The sequence below is a fragment of the Aegilops tauschii genome, chromosome 6 (genome assembly GCF_002575655.3).
Source record: "Aegilops tauschii subsp. strangulata cultivar AL8/78 chromosome 6, Aet v6.0, whole genome shotgun sequence".
In the NCBI taxonomy this organism is placed as follows: Eukaryota; Viridiplantae; Streptophyta; class Magnoliopsida; order Poales; family Poaceae; genus Aegilops; species Aegilops tauschii.
This window is the reverse complement of record NC_053040.3, coordinates 493164822-493187728: the sequence shown is the minus strand read 5'-3', so window position 1 is coordinate 493187728 and position 22907 is coordinate 493164822. Positions and strand designations below refer to the sequence as shown.

Below are 22907 nucleotides of genomic sequence, written 5' to 3'. Positions count from 1 at the left end.
TCTTAACAAAAGGTACTAGCTTAAGCAGCTGTTTGCTCCTCGATTGGCTCCATTCTTTCCAGCACATTTGCTCACGCGATGAAGTAATAGGCAGCGTGCCAGCTCTTCCTGTCTGTGTCTCCCTTTGTCTTTGTTGGATAATGTAAGGCATTTCTGGCTTAAGTAGCCGTTTCTTGCTGGGCAACTCTTTGTACAGCTTCCAAGCTGTCATTCAGAAAATGTGTGTTTCTTTCTCAATGGTACGTAGCTATTCAAATCTATCGTTGTGTTTGGCTGTTTCTCCGGGCGTCCCTAGATAACTGTTGGATACATCACCCTTCAGTAAGAGATTAGTTAGTACAAATATGTGAGGGGCAGGCAGTTGTGTTTTTGCAACAGCAGATTTTACATTTTTCAGTTATGACTTATGACTAGATGCATGATTTTACATCTACGGTCTTCTCATTTTTTCAGCGATTTTGATGTTGTTATACATGCTTGCAGTCTTTTACAGTCTGATCACTGATAAAAAAAATTATGTGACCGACCGTTGCAGTGCTACTCTTCAGATGATTATTTTGGTGGCCTGTCTAATGTTGGAAAGGAGACCCTGTTTCCTGAATGATGCTATAGCGTTGGGCCTCACATGTTACTTTTCTCCTCTGTTTTTCGATGATACGTCTTGGTGATGTTGGCAAGGAGACGCTCTCTGTTTCCCGGATGAAGATGACGCCAACGGATGCTGACCCATCCTGACCTCAGTGAATGCAGCCCAGCTCTTGATCTCTTGAGGAGACCAAAGTTTTGCAGATGCTTGAGTGGCAGATTTGGTACTTGGGCGTTCTTGCTCATAATGGGCACCAACACTCTCTTGTTGAATGGGCTAAAGATGTGCTGCTGCACTTGTACTGGACACTATCAGCCAGGCACAGGTTGATAAATCATCTTCTTTTTTTTGCGAATAAGGTTGATAAATCATCTTATACAACGAAAGAATTAAAAGAAATGGGAGAATACAAAGCAAAAAATACATATATACTAATACGGTGGCTCGCATCATGAGATAACTGACCGGTGGGATTCCGGGCACACCTTCTATTGGGCCGAAACCAAGAGGCATTTCCAGCCCCTTCTATTGCTCGCATCAGTATGTCACCAAGCCAAAAACTAGGAACAACAGCAAACATGAGAGTTGCTGCTCCTCATCCGGTTCCGAAAACAATTTTCAGAGTTTTCAGCTACATGCTTTTCAGTTGACTTGCCGTTTCTGCTTGTTTTCACGAGGAGTGGTACGTGGGAGGGGATCAACTATGCCTTGCCCTGCTATTACCCTACTGCCATTCGAGAAAGCTATTTAACATGCGAAGTATAATTTTTTTTTAGAAAAGGAGGATGACCCGTGGCCTCTGCATCTGGGCGATGCATGCGGCCACTTTATTAATTATTCTCACAAGACCTTATAAAGTCATACAATAGTAAGACTAAAGTCACCGTCTAAACAACAACTGTCGCTACACTTATCCAATTGATGAAGGGACGTTGATAGTCTGGGCCTAATACCAAACAGACATCGCAGCCAGACCTAACATCTAAGACCTGAGGTCCCAATCAGGACGCCTGCCGGGTATGGGCACCCACCAGTCCGGCGTGCTCCTCAACCAGGACGTCTGCTGGGTACTGGGTATGAGGTGTACTAGTTCTGCACACACTTCACCCTTACTCTCACTATTGTGTTTTTCTGCAAGGGTATTTCAGACTCTGCTGCCACGAGAGAAGCCAAACATGTACAGGAGTACAGGATTCTTCTGTGCCAGTAATTAGCAAGTACCATCTCGTTCTCATATGCAAACATGAACGCTAACAGAGCCACTGCTGCAGTGAGAAAGCTGACTGTTGATTTGCGTGATGTTACCTTGTCGATGTACGCCATACATCTGGCGTGATCAAAATTAACACTGAACCACACAAGTGATGCAATAAACTCCGGCATGCAAACCAGTAACATGACCTCCACCATCCATTCTGTAGCCATGATGTGCACTGCTATCATAAAAACCACAATGAAGGTCCTGTGAATCAGTTGCTGCCCCTGCGCCACACATTGATTGGCTCTGATGGGCAGCGCAGCAATCATCACTGCCAGTGCACCAAGCGCGGAACTAAAGAAGAGGAGGGAGTGAGAGAGAAGGAAATTGTCACTTTGTTGTCCGTTGGTCGCTTGTGCACAGGCAAGCTGGATTAGCTGCAAACAATACGACAGTAGTACCGTGGGTAGCAGCATCCTCCAAGCTTGCCCGCTGCCACTCCCCTGGTTAGCAGCAGTTCCATTGTTGTTTCTATGCTGAAGTCTTCCCTTGACCCAGAAATTGCCCCACAAAGCACCAATGAAAGCAAGTATGATAGCCGGGATCGCAGCTATTTGGATGTAGTTTGTACTGATCATAAGCAACAGTGCATAAGCTGCCAGTACTGCAAAAGTAGTGGCGACAGGGTGCAGCAGCTGTAAACCAAACAAATTTAGAGGCATGAGATTATGGGCGATGGCAATACTACTGGGGCTTCTAGCTGGATTGGTACTACTTTATTAACTGTGGAATTATTGCTTGGCCAAATAACACATGTACCAAACACTAACATTAGAATTTCCCTGCAGGTTCTCGTGCAAGATACTGCATGTTTCAATAGCCTGACTGATACTGAAGGCATGACCATGGTTGATTAATATAATAGCACAAACTAGTATGGCCTAGTTAAATTATGGGCGATGACTGAGACTAGTAGCCGGGTTATATAGTACTCAAAAAAACTCAAGGACAACCAAAATTTTTACCTTAAGAGTGTCGGAGATGACAACAAGCTGATCTTGGCTTCCATCGCGGCTGGAAAATTGGGTATTCTCTTGCGTCGCCATATGCACCGCGATTGGAGGAGTGAGGATTGAGGGCGAAGCTGCTGGCGATACTTTCCGACGAAGAACACACGAAGCAGTATATACGTAGAGCCGCCGGCCGGCCGGCCTTGATGCGTATACGTACGCAGGAGCAGGAGGCAATCCGGCGAGGCGAGAAGCACACGCGCGTGCGATTTAATTTGATGGCTGCAGGATCTGTTGATTCTATATATATATTGCTTTGATCTGATCTAGGACTAGTAGATTACACACACGGACACGGGGTGCATAGGAATTTATATTAGCAAACGAGCCTACTACGTAAACCTATTGGATCGGTAACTGCTGCTAGCCGGTGCCGGATCGGACAGGGAAACCAACTCGCGTGTGTTTAATCCCTGCCAACACAAGGTGGTGTTTTTTGCTTTTGTTTCGCGCAGCGCTAGGGATCAGACTACTGATCCTCTGCCTCCCATCAGACTAGTGGAACGCCGTAGGATTAGAAGCATCATAGCCGTCCAATCTACTAGTATGGCCCACACATGGTTTGTTGGTTTGGGTCGTTAATTAACTGATTGCTCCTATAACTGCTTCCGCTGAACATGCCCCCTACCATCGTCCCGTGCCTGTTAATTAGGAAACAATCCCTTTGCTTCCTAATTCCAATCCTTCCTAATTGATTGCTTCCTAGCTTGAACGTGAGGATCAGCGTGGAAGACTGATACTAGTACTCCTTTGCCATTAGCTAAAAATTGCTTCCCATAAATCATGCAAGATATCCCCGCAAACCCTGGGATTCGACGAGACCACATCCTATCGCTATGGTTATTATTTTAGTATTTATATTAAGGGGCCTCGAATTTATGTTTCGCCCCGGGTCCTCAAAATCTCAGGACCGGCCCTGCTGCTGAGAAGGGCAAGCCAGGGGATGCGAGACGCCACAGCCAACTCCCATGGAGGCAGTTCATGGAATGAATTGCAAGATGCAGGGGCTGGAGAAGGGGTCGGAGGGATCACCGAGCATGCAGTCAAAGAGGTCGCCGGGTGTGATGATAATGCTGGAGCATGCAAATGAATTGTGAACATTCAGCCTGTGCGTGATTAATGAGGGCAGCCCCATCCATAATTACTGCGTGCATGGATTGGAGAGAGATGGAGAGATTCTTCGCCGTGTGATTGAAAACGTAATCGATGGAACAGAACTAGTCTGGCGAAAAGAAACGATCAGACGTATGAGAGATATAGTTTTCTTTCTGAAGCAGGGTCGAACTCGGGCATCGTCTTCTTCTTAATGGAAGCAGGCACGAGCGATCTTAAGATACGTTTTTTCCTTGTCTTGTCTTTTTCCCCTTTCTTTTTTCCTTGCGTTAGATTCGATGCACGGCCGTATATTGTACGTGCTAGGCTATTTGTCAATTAAAATACAAGTATAGACGTAGATGCTCATACATATACACATATACTTATCCTTATGAACATATACACGCATGTTTTATCCCTATGACCATCTTCAAGAGACTAAGCCGGTACATCATTTTAAGATTAATAAAATCGTCACATATGCCTTCGTAGTTGACAGGAACGTCTTCAACCATTGAACGTATATTGCCGGAAGGCCTGAAATAAATTAAAAAAAAATCAAACTTCAATGTAAGTCTATGACTTAAACTTTGGTGGGCTAGGATACCATTGTCCTCCTAATCATCCAACTACAAATTGGTTCGCCGCTAGGTTAGGAGCTGATCGATGATCGATTGCACGGACGGTTTGGTTTGAAAACGTAAATCTTCATCCATAGAGAAACACGCACGCTCTCTCGATCTCTACTACTATCTCTACTGTTAAAAGAGAAAACATTATCTTCCCTAATCACACCCCCATCTATCGTACACATAATAAACTGGAGCAATCAGAGCCTCATGATCAAGCCCACTGATTTGGATCTAACCGTCAAGATAACAACTAGCCGTTACCAAAACTACGTTTACCAATTTGAGGGGGCAGACAAAAACTCTGCCATTGGCACACAGAGAAGCCCTCTAGCAGCCGATCTTTCTCTCTGGAACAAAATGGCCGCTTCAGATTGTCTTAAGGCCGTTCAAAGCATGCAGGGGCCAGGGGTCGTGCAAGAGCTTGGATAGGCATATCATCTTTGATATTCAAGCTAAAGTACGCAGCGACGGATTGGAATCCCATCATAAACGAAGAACAAAAATTTGGAAGCTTATAGTCTATCCCACTTTTTAGTTTATCTTCTAGAGGCCGTCATGTATGGCTCATTCGGCCTCCGGATGAATTTTGTATGCCTGTAAACACTGTTAATCAGTATGTGGGCCCTGAAAAATGAATTGTGATGGAGAAACAAGCCAAGAACCTAGAGTTGCTAAGCAGCTCTGCTCCTGCTTACCCAGTAGATACCAACTACTAACATATCATCTCTTTTTATATGCATACATACATCTCTTTTTTATGAAATATCAATATGCATCAAAGTACATTATGTCTTTACAAGAAGTTGTAGTTTTATCCTTAAAAGAATAGGTTCTCCTATTGATTTTCCCAAAATACTCCAAATTTTCAAACAAATTTATACACCTTGTATTTCAGCGAGGAGTATATATTACGCATCTCAACCCTAACTAGTCCAATCTATTGTCCCGGTAAATCCCTCTACTTATATCTCACAGCGAGTCTTTTTCCTCTCGGGACGCAACTAGAAAACCCTAGCCGCCGCCAGCGAGTTTCTTCCACCGCGTTCCTCCGGCGGCTCTCCTCCGTCGGCGACTTCGGTCGTCGGTCGTGAGGGGGGTCGCCGGATCCACGTGTGTGGATAGTTTTAGGCTAAAGTAGCTTCGTTTTAGGCTGTTCATCGTCTTGGCTTCGACCGCGGCGATGACGGCGCTGAATAAAGATTCTTCAGATCCTTCTCCGACAAGGCGACCGGTCCTATGGTTGGGGATGGTTTTGAAAACCAGTCTGTTCAAGTAAGGATGGTGTGGCGGCGGCGGCATCCTCGTGGTGGACATGTGTCCTCGGGATCCGCCGTTGCAACGGCATCTGCTCCAACGTCGGTGCAGAGCTTGGGAGGTAGTTCAGGAGCGGATGCGGATTATGGTCTGCATCGATGACATCTAGAAGATGGAACATGTGATGGGTTCGTGGTTGATGGATGGCAGGTGTGGTTTCCTCCATCGATGTCTCAGTCGTGGTGGGGTGCCAGATCTGGAGTTCGACGGCGTGTCCGGGGTGTTGCCCCGGTCTGATTCGTTCAATGGCATGGCTTCACTTCTGGTGATCCACCTTGGAGATCCGCAAAGCTGCATATCAGCAATGGAGCCGCGTCGAGCTCGTGTGAGGAGGTGATCCGTCAATCTTTTCTTCGGTTGCTGCTGTGGTGGTGCCGAAGGCAGGTGACGGGCGTTGGTGTCAAGCTCAAAGATATTTTTCCATCTTTTCAGTTTTGTCATGTTTGTCCTTACTTAATTTGTACTTTGATATTTTTATATGAATGAGACACGTATTACCATGAAAAAAATGTAAATCCCTCTACTTTGGCAGAATTGTTTTTCTTTATCTGCCATGCCATCTGGGTGCTATACGTCAAAATTCTTTCTTTTTCGCAGGAAATGAAAATTCTTATTAACATTTTGCTCAAATGCAGTAGGTAGTATCAGAAATGCAGATTTTGCATCTACCAAAGAACTTGCAATCTTGTTCCAAGAAGAGATGATGATAATAATTTTATCAGTAAAAAAAAAATTTGCTGCTTCAGTGGTCAGCTGAGCGGAGTGGGGCCTGTCCACCGCTTCTCTCCGCAGCAGCATCCACCACTAGCTCCGAACCTCTCCGTCCCCTCCCATATCTCCTCCGGCGAGCCCCACGCCTCGCTCGCCGGATGTCGGTGGACCCCGATGCTGACCCCCTCCGCCGGCACCCCGCCGCCTCCTCCTCCCTTCTCCCTCTCTAGCCCCGCCTCCACCTCCTTCCTCCCCTCCCTATCCCCTCTCCCCCACCGCCGTCGCCGACGATGCCTCCCCGTCCCCAAAGCCGGCGCCTTTCCGCCCCGGCTCGCGGCAGCCCCGCTCTCCGCCAGCAACCTCCCCGCCCCCGAGCAGACCCCACCACCCACCTCCACCCCAACCTCTACCTCCCCCGCGCGCCCCTCCCCGGCCTTCGCGGCGGGGGGCTACCGCGCGGCCGGGCCGGGCGAGGACCCGCTGGTGTCCAAGCTGCGGACCCAGCTGGGCGTCATCCACCCGCTGCCGGCCCCGCCGCCTCTCCCCTCCCTCCCGCGGTCCGTGCTGGGCCTCTTCGCGCTCTTCTTCTTCGTGGGCGCGGCCTTCGACAAGCTGCTCACCCTCCGCCGGCGCCGGCGCGCCGAGCGCGAGGTGAGGGTGAACGGGTCGTGGCCGCAGGTGCCCACCTCCGGCTTCTCGCTCTTCCTGGAGGAGAAGGACCTGCAGCGCAAGGAGTCGGTGGAGTGGGTCAACATGGTGCTGGGAAAGCTCTGGAAGGTGTACCGCCCCGGCATCGAGGGCTGGATCGTCGGCCTGCTCCAGCCCGTCATCGACAACCTCCAGAAGCCCGACTATGTCAACCGCGTCGAGATCAGGCAGTTCCACCTCGGCGAGGAGCCGCTCTCCGTCCGGAACGTCGAGCGCCGGACGTCGCGCCGAGCCAACGACCTGCAGTGAGTCTCCTGCCTCTTGTTGGTATCGGCGAGTTCTTAAGCATAATTCAGTCGCCTGCACTTGATTTCGATGGAAATTTTACTATCACGAGACCAATGGTAGGTAGGTATGCACACATTGGTGCTAGAACTATCCATTCAGTTTCAGACTTCCAGTGTAATTGACAGTGCCATTTGGAGCAGAATGGGGAAATCTGTGTAATGATCATAGTTTTAGTTTTTCTTTAGGGAAACAGGGTGTATATTAGTCCGAGGATAATTAATCTTTGTGCAATATGTTACCTCCGTCTCAAATTACTTGTCTTAAATTTTGTCTAGCTACGGATGTATCTAACACTAAAACGTGTCTACATACATCCGTATCTAGAAAAATCTAAGACAAGTAATTCGGGACAGAGGGAGTGTCAGTTAAGATCAATAAGCAACTGTGTGATAGCTTTACAGATGTGGAAGCAGACTACCTCATGTACTTGATTCATATTACTACGATGTGGGTGTTTCTGTTAGTCATTGCTGCGAGAATTGTGTTTATCTTAGTGTTACCCATTGGCAGACAAAAATAAGTTAGAATTGGTTTACTCATTGTGTATTTCAGGTACCAAATCGGCATCCGTTATGCTGGCGATGCACGCATGGCATTGGCCCTCTCCTTGAAGTTCAGTGCCGTACCAATCGTCGTGCCGGTCTGGGTTCGAGATTTTGATATTGACGGGGAGTTGTGGGTTAAGTTGAGGCTTATTCCGACAGAACCATGGGTGGGAGCCGTGTCTTGGGCATTCGTGTCGCTTCCAAAGATAAAGTTTGAGCTGTCACTGTTCCGGTTGTTCAATCTTATGGGTATGTACTTCCTCTGTCCTGGTTTATTAGTGCCCTCATATTTTGAGTCAATTTTGATCATTGAAAACTTCTTTCAAATACGAATCCAACACTATAATTATTGTGACATATAACTTATATTTTGCTAGTCATATATGGTCAAACTTTAGCCAAAATCCGAGGGGGGCTAATAAACCCAGACAGAGGAAGTAATTGCTTATACAACCTTACTGTTCCCACTTGCAACTTATACCTAATTTAGTGATTTTGAGGTCGATTAGCATGGGCTATCGAAAGACAGAATATGGTTGGAACATATTAACCAATTTAACTTATTGAATGTACATACGTGGTAGAATATCATAATTTAGGATTATTCAGTTGCTTCTTAAGATTGTGGTGTGGGGCAGTTCAACTGAACTGAAGATATTTCGTACATATACCTCTCTTCTGCGCTTTAAGAAAATGGAAGCTGTATTAGCCCCCCTCTCTTCTGTGCATAGGTCTAGTATTCATTCCTGCTGGCATTGAGATGGTTGAAAGAAAATGAGAGGATAAGTAGTCTCTTAGGACTGTACATTTTCTATGTATTAATTTAGTGGTTTTCTGCATTCAGAACACTGTCAATATGTTATACTCCCTCCGTCCCAAAATAAGACGGACTACTGCCACTTATGTGTTCTGTTTCCTATTCATAAGCTCTTGTAGTCTTGTTCATACTCTGTTGGGTGATTGTGAGCTCATATACTTCTCTGTATCTCTTCGATGACATGGTCAGCAATTACTTTGATTCTTTGCTAACAATGTTCGAAAAAATCTCTGCATGTACATGGTGCTCGTCTCCAACAGCAATTCCTGTTCTGTCAATGTAAGCCCTATCATCTAAAATATCTATGCTGAATCATAGTTACATACTGGTGTTGATACATGTGGAAATACCTGTTGATGCATTTATTCATTTTGTAGTTACTGTTTTTTTGTTCTGCTAAGGTGATGTACTCCGTTGTTTTCTTGTTTACTGTGTGGTTCTAGAAGATCAAATACTGATATCCGTGTATAAAACAGTTGCTATAAATTAGTTGAGCTACCAATGTCACTTTTGATCCCAACTTGTACTTTTTTTATGAACCACTTGACTTAATTGCCTACTGTAACTTATTCTCTTCATGAATAATTGAATATGAATAACAACAGATAAAGGATTCTGTTAGTAGTTGTGGTTCAGATTTCCAGAACATAGGTGGTATTTTGGATTCAGTGGTGAACACATTTAATTGAAGACTTGAAGTCCCATTACATTACTTGTATCATGTTTCAGGACAATTCTATAGTCATGCCAGATTTAATGCCTTCATGCTCAGCTCTTTATCGGAGAAAAATTAACATTTTTTATGCTTTGATAGAAAGTTCGCGTACCCTTATCTAGTGACCTAATAAGTTACTTGTGATTTCTGCTACTAGATTTCTCACGAAACTGCTGACGGAAGATCTGCCACGTCTCTTTGTCCGGCCCAAAAAGATTGTCCTTGATTTTGAGAAGGGGAGAGCTATGGGACCTGTTGCAGGAGATGTTGCAAGCGACATAATTCAAAATGTTGCAAGCGGTATAATGCAAGGAGTTGCAAGTGACTTAGTTCAAGATGTTCAAGATGGAAATAAGGACTTTGTCGGAGAGCTATCAGTGACACTAGTTGATGCTAGGAAGCTTAGCTTTGTCTTGTTCGGTAAGGACTCTCTGCTTTCACTTGTGTCTGATTTAGCATCTGTTTTATTTAGTTTAGAGCTGACATCGAATTCATTTCTGTATACCCAATGGTGTACTACCTTGTTGTGTCAGGCAAGAAAGTGTTCTAACAAATTTCCGCACTTAGAGCATGATACGCCTTGGCAAACACTTGAGCCGGCTTCAAAAAAGACTCCCTGCCTCCCACCTCCTTAAGGGCTGATGAAACAGTCAGCTCTGGCCCAGCCTATACTGTTCCTGGGTTTTTCTGGTTTAGACTTTGTGCTCTGCTCTATATTAAAGCAGTAGTGTTACGGACGGAAATTGTTTCGCAGTCGAGTGCTACTTCTATTTAATCTCTCTGTTTTTTAGAAGTTGGCATCAATTAAACTTAATTAAATCCATTAATTCGACCGCACTTACATGAGCTAAAAAAAGGCATACAGAATAGTCCATTTTTCTCACAGGCCTCTGTTTCATGCTGATGAAGCTTTTAGACACTTCAATTCACTTGCAGGGAAGACAGACCCATACGTTGCCATGATTCTCGGTGATCAAGTCATAAAGAGCAAGAAGAACAGCCAAACAACTGTGACTGGCCTACCAGGAGAACCAATTTGGAATCAAGTAAAGTTCTGACACAGTTCTGCTTCAAAATCACTTGCATCTAACTGAAATCTTTTTCATATATGCTGCCTTGCTTATAACCAGTTCACATGAAACAGGATTTTCATATGCTGGTTGCGAACCCCCGGAAACAGAAGTTGTGTATTCAAGTGAAGGATACGGTTGGTTTCACCGACATTACTATTGGTACTGGAGAGGTAGGGTTTAACCATCTACTCCCGCCGTTCCAAATTACTCGTCGTGGTTTTAGTGTACTCCCTCCGTTCCAAATTACTCCCGCCGTTCCAAATTACTCGTCGTGGTTTTAGTTCAAATTTGAACTAAAACCACGACGAGTAATTTGGAACGGAGGGAGTACTATTCTACTTCAATAGAAAGTTTCACCTTCTCCATTCAGAAAACTGATATATTTGTTGGAGCATAGAATCTTGCAGTTTACTGTACTATTTTGTTGCATTGTCTGCCTGCTTATTTGCTTGATAGTTCAATATGAAAAGATAGATGAATTTATAACTGAAAGTGGGATGAACTTTGCTGTTAATATTCTTTTCAGGTTGATCTAAGCTCACTCAAAGACACAGTACCCACCGACAAGATCGTGACATTATACGGAGGGTGGGGCTTCTTCGGAAAGCGGTCATCCGGCGAGGTCCTCCTCCGCCTCACATACAAAGCCTACGTCGAGGACGAAGAAGACGAGACGGTCAAAACCGAGTATGCCACAGGCTACATTTCGGACGAGGACACGCTAGACTTTGTCCAGCTCGACGGCACCAGGCGGGGCGAGGTTAACGGCAATGAGAGGGAGACCTTCATGGACCTGCTGGCCGCGCTGCTCGTGAGCGAGGAGTTCCAGGGCATCGTGTCATCAGCTGAAACCAGAAGCTCGAGAGACGCCGAGCAGGCCGAGGAGCCAAAACCCGGTGACGACATCACAGCCGCCGGTGTCGCCATAGACGCGGGCCCGGTATCCAGTAACCCCGAAGGTAAACATTTTTTTAATGTTTTTTGGACCCATGAGTCTTCTTGTTTACTATGTGGGTCCATGTATGTTTATGTTGGTCATGAGCTGATTTGGAAGGCTTTTCTTTGTCTGCCTCTGGTGTCTCAGATAGGGCCCTGGTATGGCTTGCAGCCGTAACCAGCGTGATGCTGCTCGTCTCCTCCAACATTGGTGGCTCGGGGTACTTTAACCCATAGAATGGTTATCTTCTGATCACACTTGATCCACCGAAGATGCGTCTACCGTTCTGCGATTTTCGCACACGTTCCACGGAGGAGAAATTTTTGCATCGCTTTGACAATTGTATATTCCTTGTTATAGCAGAGTAATCAGAAAATGGCATGACTTTTTTTTGGAGGTTACTTTTTTTTTTGGTTTATGTATATCTTTTTTTCTGTATGGAAGAAAGAGACCATCCGTAATTCGTGATTGGGAACTGGGGCATGCTTGGTTATTATTTGTTAACTAGAATTAATTAGTTGTTAATTCGTTGGATTAGTGTAACAGATGTCAATGGGGATGTAGTTCAAATGGTAGAGCACTTATGTTTTTTTTAGGAGAACTTGCAACTTTATTTAACTTAAACAAAGGCTGGGACCTCGTCCGCTACAATATGAATAATGCAGTCTGGAGGAAAATCAAAATAAATTGTGCTATCATTGCACACCCCCTCTCTAGCTAAACCATGCGCCGCTCCATTTGCAAAGCGCCGAACCCACGTGATTTTGAACTCTTGTCGCGTCCTCAGCATCTCCTTAATCTCCTCCACAACCGGACCCACGTGATTTTGAACTCTTGCCGCATCCTCAGCATCTCCTTAATCTCCTCCACAACCGGGCCAAACGTCGAAAGGTTCCTGCCTTCGCCTTGAAGCATGGCCACCACCTCCTGACTATCCAACTCGACGTGGAGTCGTTGCACATCCATAGATATCGCCATTTGCACTGCGCTTTTCACTGCCAGAATCTTCGAGAACTGGGGGTGGCCGGCACCTGGGAAGCATATCGCAGCTCCTCCCCTAAAGGCACCATGGTGATCCCTGAGGACCACTCCTCCTCCCCCCTTGTCATCTGTTCGGGACGTCGCTCCATCCCCGTTAGCCTTGGTCCATCCCGGCTCCGGTGGAACCCACCTTTCCGGTCGCCTTGGCTCCTTGATCGTCGCCTCCTTGGAGTGAACTTGACGCCATTCTTGGATATATCCGTGAACTTTTTCTGCCAACTCCCGAGCATCTTGGATCATTCTCCCGTCCCTAGTCTCATTTCTCGCGCACCAAAGACCGTACAGTGCCTGGATCATCGTTTCCCGTTCAGCCCCGCACGCTTCCGCAAGCCAGACCTTGAGCCACGCCACCAGAGCAGCCAAGGAACCGTCCATCGCCGGTGGCCTGACAACAGGCTCCCCCATGTTCTCGCACAAATGCTTCGAGAATAGCTCGGAGTGGGGGCACGCCCAAAACCGATGGTATACAGTTTCCTCCCTGCCACAAGCACAGCAGAATACACCTGGTAGAGCACTTATGTTGCATCTTAAGAGGCAGGGGGATCGATACCTCCCAGCTCCAATAATGTCTACTTTTTACATCTTGCTTTTATTAAGGATATTATTTTTATACCTTAAAAAAGAGAGTAAAAACAGTACGTATTGAAACGCTGCTTGGGCTTCTGCCTTCTTTAGCTGGGCTGAAGGTGGAGGCTGATACACTTTCGAAAAAATAATGTAATTCGGCCTAAGGTGGAATTTGGTGTCGAACATTTTTTGTTTGTTTTTAGGTTGCTCACCACAACATTGGCTAATGTCTACAAGTTTCTCAAAAACCCCTACAAAAAGTTTCTCAAAAAAAAAAACCCGCAACAACCAATAATACAGATATACAAAAACACAATGTACATGCATATGCGACGAATCATTCAATGTGACAGACTAGGAAAGATGATCGCAACAAGTCCTATGTAAAAATGTTTTCGGTTTAAAACGCATAAGAAAAATAACTTACGCAAGAAAATAAAGAATGCATGTGCAAAAAATGCAAGAAAACCAGGCGTGGACCCATGCGGGGGCCATACACCTACTTAATATCTACTCCCTCCGTCCCATAATATAAGAACATTTTTGACATTAGTGTAGTGTCAAAAACGTTCTTATATTTTGGGACGGAGGGAGTAGAAATTTGAGAAGGCATATGTAGTTCTACTGATTTCATTTTAAAAACATGTTGATCCGTCAAAAATGTTTTTGGATCCGTCCCTACCAAAAAATTGTGACATCAATATTACTCAGTTTTTTCCTCCAATATATACACTCTTAAATGAAAATCCTGGTCAGTGGCCACTACCTTCCTTGCCCGCGATTGGATTCAATTCAGATTAAACTAAGTTACACCGGTGTCCTGAGGGTCAATCCTTCAGGCTGAATTGCCAATTCTCCCGTGGTCCATCTTACTAGCCAAGAGGGTCTTGGGCAGTGTCCGTAACACCCTCTTACCTGGCGAGACTTCACTATTTGAAACAAGCTTTCCTCTAGAATTATCTAAAGCGCGAACTCATAAAAAGTGGTGAGAATATCCTCAGGAAATAAAATGGCATCCAAGTGAGTGGCACAAATGCGACATGAAAACATGAGACACCACAACTAACAAGAGCCACTCATCAAGACTACTGAACAAGACCAGTACCACGTCGCCTTGAGATATCACTAGACACCATAGTGCTAAGCAAACAGAGCCATCTCCGGAGGGGGTCAACTCGCTGTTGAGACTGCCCTCTAGCTCCAAGACGTGGAGCACCGCTCCTGCCATGAGATAGCAATGACCAAGAACATATCACGAGGGCATGTTTATAATATAGGAGATCATTGGGACACCCCATGCCAGAGTCAAGGAAGCTACATATGCCAGGAATAAGGCAAACCTAAAACCGCTGGACAACGGCAAGCAAAAGGACCCGGGGCTCTACGATGACGCCCTCAAGAAGGGTGATGACGCCAAGCGCTACCGTTGTTGAGCCCAAGAGGGCTGTAAGTTTTTCACCCCAGAGCCCAAGACCATGAGGGGACCCACAACAATGCCTTAAGAGGGAAGCGACACCCACATGGGTTGTCGTCGACGGTGCTGGCACCGAAGCTTGGATCTTTTGCTTACATCCTGGCAAGTGCCACCCGTGAAACCAAGGTTGTTAACCCAAACAGCGAGGGAAGGGACGCCGTCAGCACAAGGCGTCCAAATCTAGATGAGGGAGCGGCCACAGGCGAAGCCATGATGACACCAAGATCACCCGCTACCCCTCCCCTTGCTACCCGCATAGCAAAGAGGAGCCACCACCACTGCAATGCTGCTTGTCGTCAAGCCAACCGTGCAACCTCGTCATCCACATCCGCCGCCTTGGTTTCTAGCAGAGAGAAACCACCGCCTTCGGCACGTTCAAGGCTTCAACCATACACCGCGAGGGCAGAACGGTTGTACCGTAGCACTACAACTATTAGGGCATGTCAATCCATATGCTGACTCACGCACAAAGGACAACTGGCTATGGGTGCCCGATGCCATCTGGATCCCCCCCCCCCCCACCCCCCCAACGGTGCTAGGCGGGATGAGTTCAACGAGAATGAGATGGTGACCTTAATGGAGCTCCTGGTCACGCTGCTCATGAGCGAGGAGTTCCACGGCATAATGTCATCCACCGAGACAAGGAGAGCGACACTGAGAGGTGCTGAGGAGCCGAAAGCCAACAATAACGTCGTCGCGGCTACGCCTCTATCAATGTGGGGCCCATGCCGGTGAACACTTTTTATTCTTCTGAAACCATGTGAACTTTGCTTGTTTCATGTGTGGGGGTGTGTCTATGTTGCCGGGGAGCTGCTTTGGGAGCCCTTTTTATTTGCCTACGGTGCTTCAAATATGGCCCTGGTACGATGCGTGATGCTGCTTGTCTCCTTCAACATTGCCGGTTCAAGCTTCAACCCATAGAGTGATCATCTGAAAGTCCAAAGACAGCTTTTTTGGAGGCTATTTAGTTTCCGTACATATATATTTATTAACCAGAATTAGTTAATACTAATTGCTCTAATTAATGTGATAGGTATCAATGGGATGTAGCTCAAATGGTAGAGCATTTATATGGCTTATAAAAGGCAGGGGGATCGATACCTCCCATCTCCAAATTATTTTTCTTATTTTGTTTTATTTTGAAAATATTTTTCCTGAAGAATATTTTACCGGCAAGAAAGAGAGAGAAAAATCCTTATTTGGGCCGGAAGGTGGAATTTGTAACTGCATGGGTTTCTGCCTGGATCTGTAACTGGACTGGAAGGTGGAGGCCCAACCACTTTAACAAAAGAATCCTTATTTGGGCCGGAAGGTGGAATTTCAGTGTCAACATTGTAGCGTATCATGCCAGTGCGACTACCTACCCCCTCAAAAAAAAATTGATTCTCGAAAAAAACCCTCAAAAGATGCCGGTGCGACTAAGTTGTAGAAGCTTCTAAAAAATAATACTTGTAGAAAAGCACAACTGCAACAAAAAATATTGTATCCTAAAAAACAGTTATATGCAGACACAAATATAAAATACATATGCTGGGCAGAATGAAAGAAAACCAGGCATGGACCCATGTGCAGGCCATGCACCTACTAAATTTCTAGAAATTCAATAAAATCCGTTTAAAATTTGAGAAAACATATGAAAATCTCCTGATTTTATTTTAAAGACAATTCATATCATTGTCTCCCCCATCCTACCTCGTCAAAAATGTTTTTGGGACCGCTCATGAAAAAAACACCTATTGCAACATAATGTCCAAGTCGTCTAGATTGCCAATAGTACTTCATCAAATATCATTTTGCTAGAATAAGAAATATCATCTGAGATGGTAGATCAAAGCACAAACTTGCCTCGATATGGAAGAAATTCTTTTGTGGTTTTTTTAACCACTTACCTATTTTTTATTTTAGATATATTGATTGGTTAGAAAGATCTACCTTTAACCTAGTAGTGAATCATTTTTTTCCTAACTTAAATCTTACTCATTTCTTTCCAAAAATATTGGGCTCAAACATTAAAAAAATATGACCAAGTTGTTTTTTTCAAAAAACACCTACAATACCAGATAGATAAATCATGAAAACACATTTCTTGGATATAATTATATTGATTTGGTATTACGGATATTGAGAATTTTTCTCTATAAATTTGGTCTACTTTTATATGGCTTCCAGTTTTTCATGTTGGCGAAAGTTTAGACGTTTCATTTCACTTGCAGCCTCTCTTTCATGTTGATGATTCTTTGTGATCAAGTCATAAAGAGCAAGAGTACAACGACAGTGAAACAACTATGGCTGGCCTACCAGGAGAACCAGCTTGGAATCGGGTAAAGTTCTACCATCACTCACAGATTGTCATGTTATACGGAGGGTGGGCTTCTTCGGGAAGCGGTCATCCGGCATGTCCTCCTTCGGCTCACATACAAAGCATATGTTGAGGACGAAGAGGACGAGACAGTGAAGGCAAGTATGCCACAGGGTAACAATTCGGATGAGGACACGTTGTACTTTGTCCAGCTCGACCGTGCCAGGTGGGGCGACCTGTTGGCCGTGCTTCTCGTGAGTGAGGAGTTCCAGGGCATAGTGTTGCCGGCTGAGAATAGGAGCTTGAGGAATGCTGGAAAAGGCTGAGGAGGTGAAAGCCGGCGATAACGTCATCGCCGTTGGTGCCGCCTCCGTTGACACGGACTGTGCCCAGCAGCTCCGAAGGTGAATTTGTTTTTTCTTTGTGAATCCACTGGGAGCTTACTTGTCTATGTTAGGTTGATCTCTCTCCCGTTCAAACCCAACGGGTCGAACGGGCCCCTGACCCGCGCCCTGATCGGGGGCGCCCAACCAAACCATGGTTGGTGGGCCCCTATGACCCGCGCTATATAAACAGAGGTGGAGGCCGGGGCACGACTTACGAGGTTCACAGCGTTGCCAGGCTCCCCACCGAAAACCCCGACCCGATCTAGGGTTAGCGCGGTGCTCACGGGAAGCTCCACCACCGCCGCCGTCCACTCTCTGTCCACATCGTAACCGGCCCCTACTTCACCATGGCCGGCGCTGGATGGAGCTTGTCTGGACAGGCAGAAGGTAGGTTCACCGGAATGATCTAACCTATCCGATCCAAAGCAATCTAACAGTCTAGAGTTGACTTGGAAGCCCTTCTTCTTTGATATAAGTGTATATTCTGACTTTCTAGAGCCTGACATTTTTGCTGTTATTTTCTAAAAAAATATTAGCTCATTTCTGTTTCAGTTTCCGTGTGTATATCTTTATGGAAAAAGGAACAATATGTACATCTCTTGTACTAGTATTTATTAATGCTAATTGATTAGACTACCCACATTGGGAGTAACATAAAATAGTAACATCACACATATCTAGATAAAATAGATGATGTGGCAAGCAATAAATGAAGAAATGGAGGAAAGTGGTAACATAGCTACTAGTTACTAGTAGTATGAGTAACATCACACATATCTAGATAAAATGAGTCTATAGCTTAATAAATGAAGTGTTACATGTTACCCCACATATGTTACTCCCCACTATAGAGGTATTAACATAGACTAGTAACATGTGCATGTTACTAGTCTATATCACTATCCATTGTGACTAGTCTTAATACTACTAATTGCTTTCATTAATTAGATGGATATCAATGGGGATGTAGCTCAAATGGCAGAGCATTTATTACGCTAATAAAAGGCAGGGGGGTCGATACCTCCCATCTCCAACTTAATATTTATTGGTTTTCTATCGATTTTTTTTTTGCTGCACAAAATTTAAATTTTGTTTTAACGTGAACAAAGAAAGGAAAAACGGTGTTAGACGGTCATGGGCTTCTGCCTCGATCTTTAACTGGGCTGGAAGGTGCAGGCCCAGTTAATTTAACAAAAGTATCTTTATTTGGGCCGGAAGATGGAATTTAGTATCAACATTGTATCGTATCGTGGCAGTGCAATAGTCCCATGCCTCAAAAAACAAAATAGTCCCATGACTACGCACATGTTCATTCAGCATTTTCTTCATGACCAGGAGCTAGTCGATGAAAGTTCCAAAAAAAGGAGCTAGTCGATGAAGAGAAAAACCTGACCCGGCAGCAACATCTCCCCTGTCGTCATCCTCCTTCGCCGGTAGATCGCCGCCTCCTCCTTCTCCCTGACTCCATTGGTGAGGGTGTGCGGGGAGTCCCCGATCTACCGGTGGGAACAATAGGTTTCCTCTTTTGGGCCTTAGGTAGGTCTCCGTTCGTCGGTGGTGAGATGATGTTGCGGTCGTCTGCGTGGAATAAGACCTTCCCACCTCACCCTTGTTTCGGTGATGCTACTTCTTATCGCCAGAAGGCGTGTTGAAGATTGTGTGTCCTCGAATCTGGTTCTTTGGGGTCCTGCATTCTCTTATGCAGGTTTATCTCGGTTGCGCTGTTTTGTGGAGTGGAAAACGTGGGTGTACGTGTTGGTCCTCTCAGGCCCGGTCCTGATGGGGGGCAGGGGGGGCGGCCGCCCCGGGCCCCCGGAACGGAGGGGGCCCCACCCAGGGACGTACGTGATATATAGAGATATAGCCATATAGGCCTGCCGCTGCGTGCGTCTGCATGGACTGAAAAAACGCACTGCCTGGCCCAAGATTAGTACTACGTGAGGCTGGCCCAAGATGGAGTAATAATTACGCATGGCCGTCGATCATGGATCGAATCAACCTTCTTCGAGAGGCGCATCAGTTACGCACGCATGCGAGGCACGGTGTCGGCGGCCGCCGCCGCCGAACGCCCGGATGGCTTTTCGGCTCTTCGGCTCGAGACCGCGAGAGCCAGTTGAACGACGGCGGACGAGGGACGACCCTTGAGCATGAGCCATGCAATCGCTGCAACTTTAGCGGAGACGCCCCATCAACGATTGCAGAAGTAGATTCTAGATAAGGTACTGTGCCCTATTCCTTTTGCTTTTCCTATGATAATTATTACAAATTATAAATGATAATCAATATTCCCTATTTATTATTGTCATATGGCATTGATAATTGTTTGATTGGGCATGGTTACTGTAGATTTTAGAGGCATTGTCATTACCTCCCTCCGATCCAAAAAAAATGTAGTGGCTTTAGTTCAACTTTACTTCTAATTTGAACTAAAGTCATATGACACTCTCTTTTTTTGAATAGGAGGGAGTAAGATTTTTTGTCTAGTTAATATAGTAGTTTTTTTATAGCTCTGCACTAATTTTCAAATACTAGCGGCACTTCCATAGGGACCTTGATGTGACGCTTACGAAAAATATATAAATAAAGAATAATGTGGCATCTGTGTATGAGCCACTACGTACCTAGGTTCTAATTGCAATGTATATATGCTTTCCCATTAAATTGATTGGATTGCATCTGTTCTTTGCAATGTCCTATGGAACACGGAGATGCTAGCACTAGTCTAGAAAAGACACTAGTCCATGATTATGGTTAATTTGATAGCTCTTCCAATTCCACATCCTAGTGTATACAATAATTTCATCGGGTATTGAAGGCAACGCTCTAAGGGGCCCCGAGCTCAAATTTCGCCCCGGGCCCCTAAAATCCTAGGACCGGCCCTGGGTCCTCTATCTCCAGGACAAATGAAGGTTGTTCAAACACGGCCTCGTCGAGGAGCGTGTGAGGTATCTGTTCCGCAACTTTGTTTAGCCGGAACTGAAGCTTTCTCGGGCGGAGGGGGCTATTTGCTATGCAGATCGTAGTCGCTGGCGTCTTCTGGTCTAAATTGATGGCTTCCTGGTCGTTACTTCTACGAATTTCTGGGTTTACACAAATTTGCTCCGCGGAGACAGAGGTTCAGAGGCGGCAACAAGGTTTGCTCGCGTGCGCATCGCCGGTGGATGTATGAAGAAGACTTCGACACCTTCGAGGATTTGAATGTATTTTCTGTTGATCGAGTCTCGATCAAACGACAGCTCGTTCGTTGGGAGTTCTTTTCCCGCGAACGTTCGCCAGCTAGCATTACCGTAAAGTTTTTTTTAAAGGATTACCGTAAAGTTTTTATTTAGTCGGGAAGGAAAACGATCTTCTTTTTTATTTGCACGACTGGTTTTTAAGCAGGGACCCACGTGTTCCCGGCATCGTTTTTTTTAGAATATGAAGTAGCGGCCACGTAAGGAACGTACGACTTCCAGTGTCTCGACCGAGATTTTTTTAGAACGAAGGCTCGCGAAGAGCCCGGCTTTGAATTAACAAAGCCATCAACCGGCCAGGAAATACAGACACACATAAACCCCCACGACCAAACGATACAAGGGGACACTCTAGGAGGCTTACAACTCAACGGGTCGCACAAGCACAAAAAGAATACAGGAAAACAAAGCGCGAAGCTTGTCCTAGCCGAAGACTACGCCAAACTAGGGATGAGGCACACACGGGCACGACGAGGACCTGCTTGCAACAGAGAGTGGTGAGTGAGCCCGACCAACACCCAAGTAGAAGCCACCACACATCCGCCGTCTCTCTCGCCGCAGAGGGACCCTTCCCTCTCGCCATGGCCCGCAAGGCGCCGTACCCGACGGACTTGAGAGACGCTCACCCTAGAGCAGGGGACGTGTCAGCTTCGGGACCTGGAGCAGCCGCAGCACTTCACCACTTGAACATTCGAGCACTCCGCGACTGCCGCATCGCCACAACCTAGAACGCCTGAGAGCTGCAGGAAAACCACCAGGTGCAGCTACTGAAGAAAGGCAGCAGAGGCATCAAGAGAACCAACAGGCCACAGAGAAGCATTGCCAGGCAGCCGAACGCCTACAGCCATGCCGAACCTAGTGACACCGCCGTCGCCGGACCACCCAAGCCACCCAAGCTCCGACCTTGAACCCCTCACCTGAACGCAACCCTCCCCAGGCGGCGCCCCCAAGGAAGAACACGACGCACAGCGCGCCGTCACCGCCCAATCCATGCCGGATTTTGGGCTTTCACCCGGGAGGAGGAACAGGGGTGAAAAGGGGAAGGGCCTTTGCAGCACCTCCAAGGAGGAGACGGCGTCGGGGACGTCGCTGCTGCCAGGCCGGCAACGCCGGCCAACGGTTTCCCGCGGCCCAAAACCAGACCACCGGTCACCCACCCACATCATACCGGCGCTCGGAGGGAGGCAGGCGAGAAGCGGCGGGGACGAGGAAGACAGGGGAAAGGAGCCACCCTCAGATCTGACGAGGAGGGGAGACCTCCGCGCCGCCGCCGCCACCCGCCGACGCCTCACCACCCGCGTGGTCGAGGCCGCCGGCCAGAGCACACCCGTGGACGACGCTGGTCGAGAAAGCGCCGCCGCCTCGCCAAGAAGGGCCGCCGCCCCAGATCCGAGGTCCTCCTTGAGGAAAGGAGCGACCGAGGCCTCGCCGCCACCTTCACGGGCGGCCGCACGCGCGGATCCGGCGGCTAACTCAGGTGGCGGCGAGGGAGGGAGGGGGTGAGGGAGCGGCGGCGCGACGGGGAAACCCTAGTCGCCGCCCGAGTCGCCCGAGGCGGACGACGCGGGGGCCGCGCGGGGGGCGTCTCGACCGAGATAGGAAACGTAATATATAAAACCTTAGCCGGCACCTTCTATCGCCTCTCCCGACGCCTCGTCAATGGATCCTTCCGCGGCTACCGACGCCTCCTCTTCTTCCGCCGCATCAACGGACCCTTCCACGGCTGCCGACGTCTCCTCCTCCTCCGCCGCCGCCGGCACCGAAGCCGTGGCTGGGATGAGCATGAGCCTGGACGAGCGGTTCGACCTGCTGATGAGCATCGGGGAGGAGTGCATCCAGGAAGACGAGCTCAGGCAGCTGCTGCAGCACAAGCCCGTCCCCGTCTGCTACGACGGATTCGAACCCTCCGGCAGCATGCACATCGCTCAGGTTCGTTCTGCTCTTCTTCTCTGACAACTTGTACGAGTGGTGTTAACATACATGCATGTAATCTATGCCTACACTAGTCAATCAGTACCCAAATTAATTTAGCACATAGCATGATATATCACCTAGGTTGCAGTTGGCACTACTGGAATTTCACTCTACACCGAGTGCTGCAGACACTCGGTGAAGGGCAAAAAAAACACGGCAAAGCCTTTGCCGAGAACCCGTGATTTAGCTCTCGACACCTCACTGCCGTGAGCTTACTGTTGCTGAGTTTCTTCTGTTGGCCGAG

General features: G+C 46.9%; 2 protein-coding genes across 2 annotated transcripts; one reads left to right on the top strand and one right to left on the bottom strand.

Moving 5' to 3' along the window:
• The first annotated feature begins 6664 nt into the window (after nt 1-6664).
• On the top strand, nt 6665-12226 carry LOC109767137 (uncharacterized). The gene is made up of 8 exons (XM_020325907.4): nt 6665-7559; nt 8155-8396; nt 9225-9243; nt 9837-10099; nt 10616-10725; nt 10824-10922; nt 11279-11711; nt 11837-12226. The coding sequence occupies exons 1-8, from the start codon at nt 6781-6783 to the stop codon at nt 11923-11925; spliced, it is 2034 nt and encodes a 677-aa protein (XP_020181496.1). The 5' UTR covers nt 6665-6780; the 3' UTR covers nt 11926-12226.
• A 246-nt stretch (nt 12227-12472) lies between these two features.
• LOC109767143 (uncharacterized) lies at nt 12473-13135 on the bottom strand. Its single transcript, XM_020325912.1, has one exon. It carries the CDS (start codon nt 13133-13135, stop codon nt 12473-12475), a length of 663 nt encoding a protein of 220 aa, XP_020181501.1.
• Between the last annotated feature and the right edge of the window lie 9772 nt (nt 13136-22907).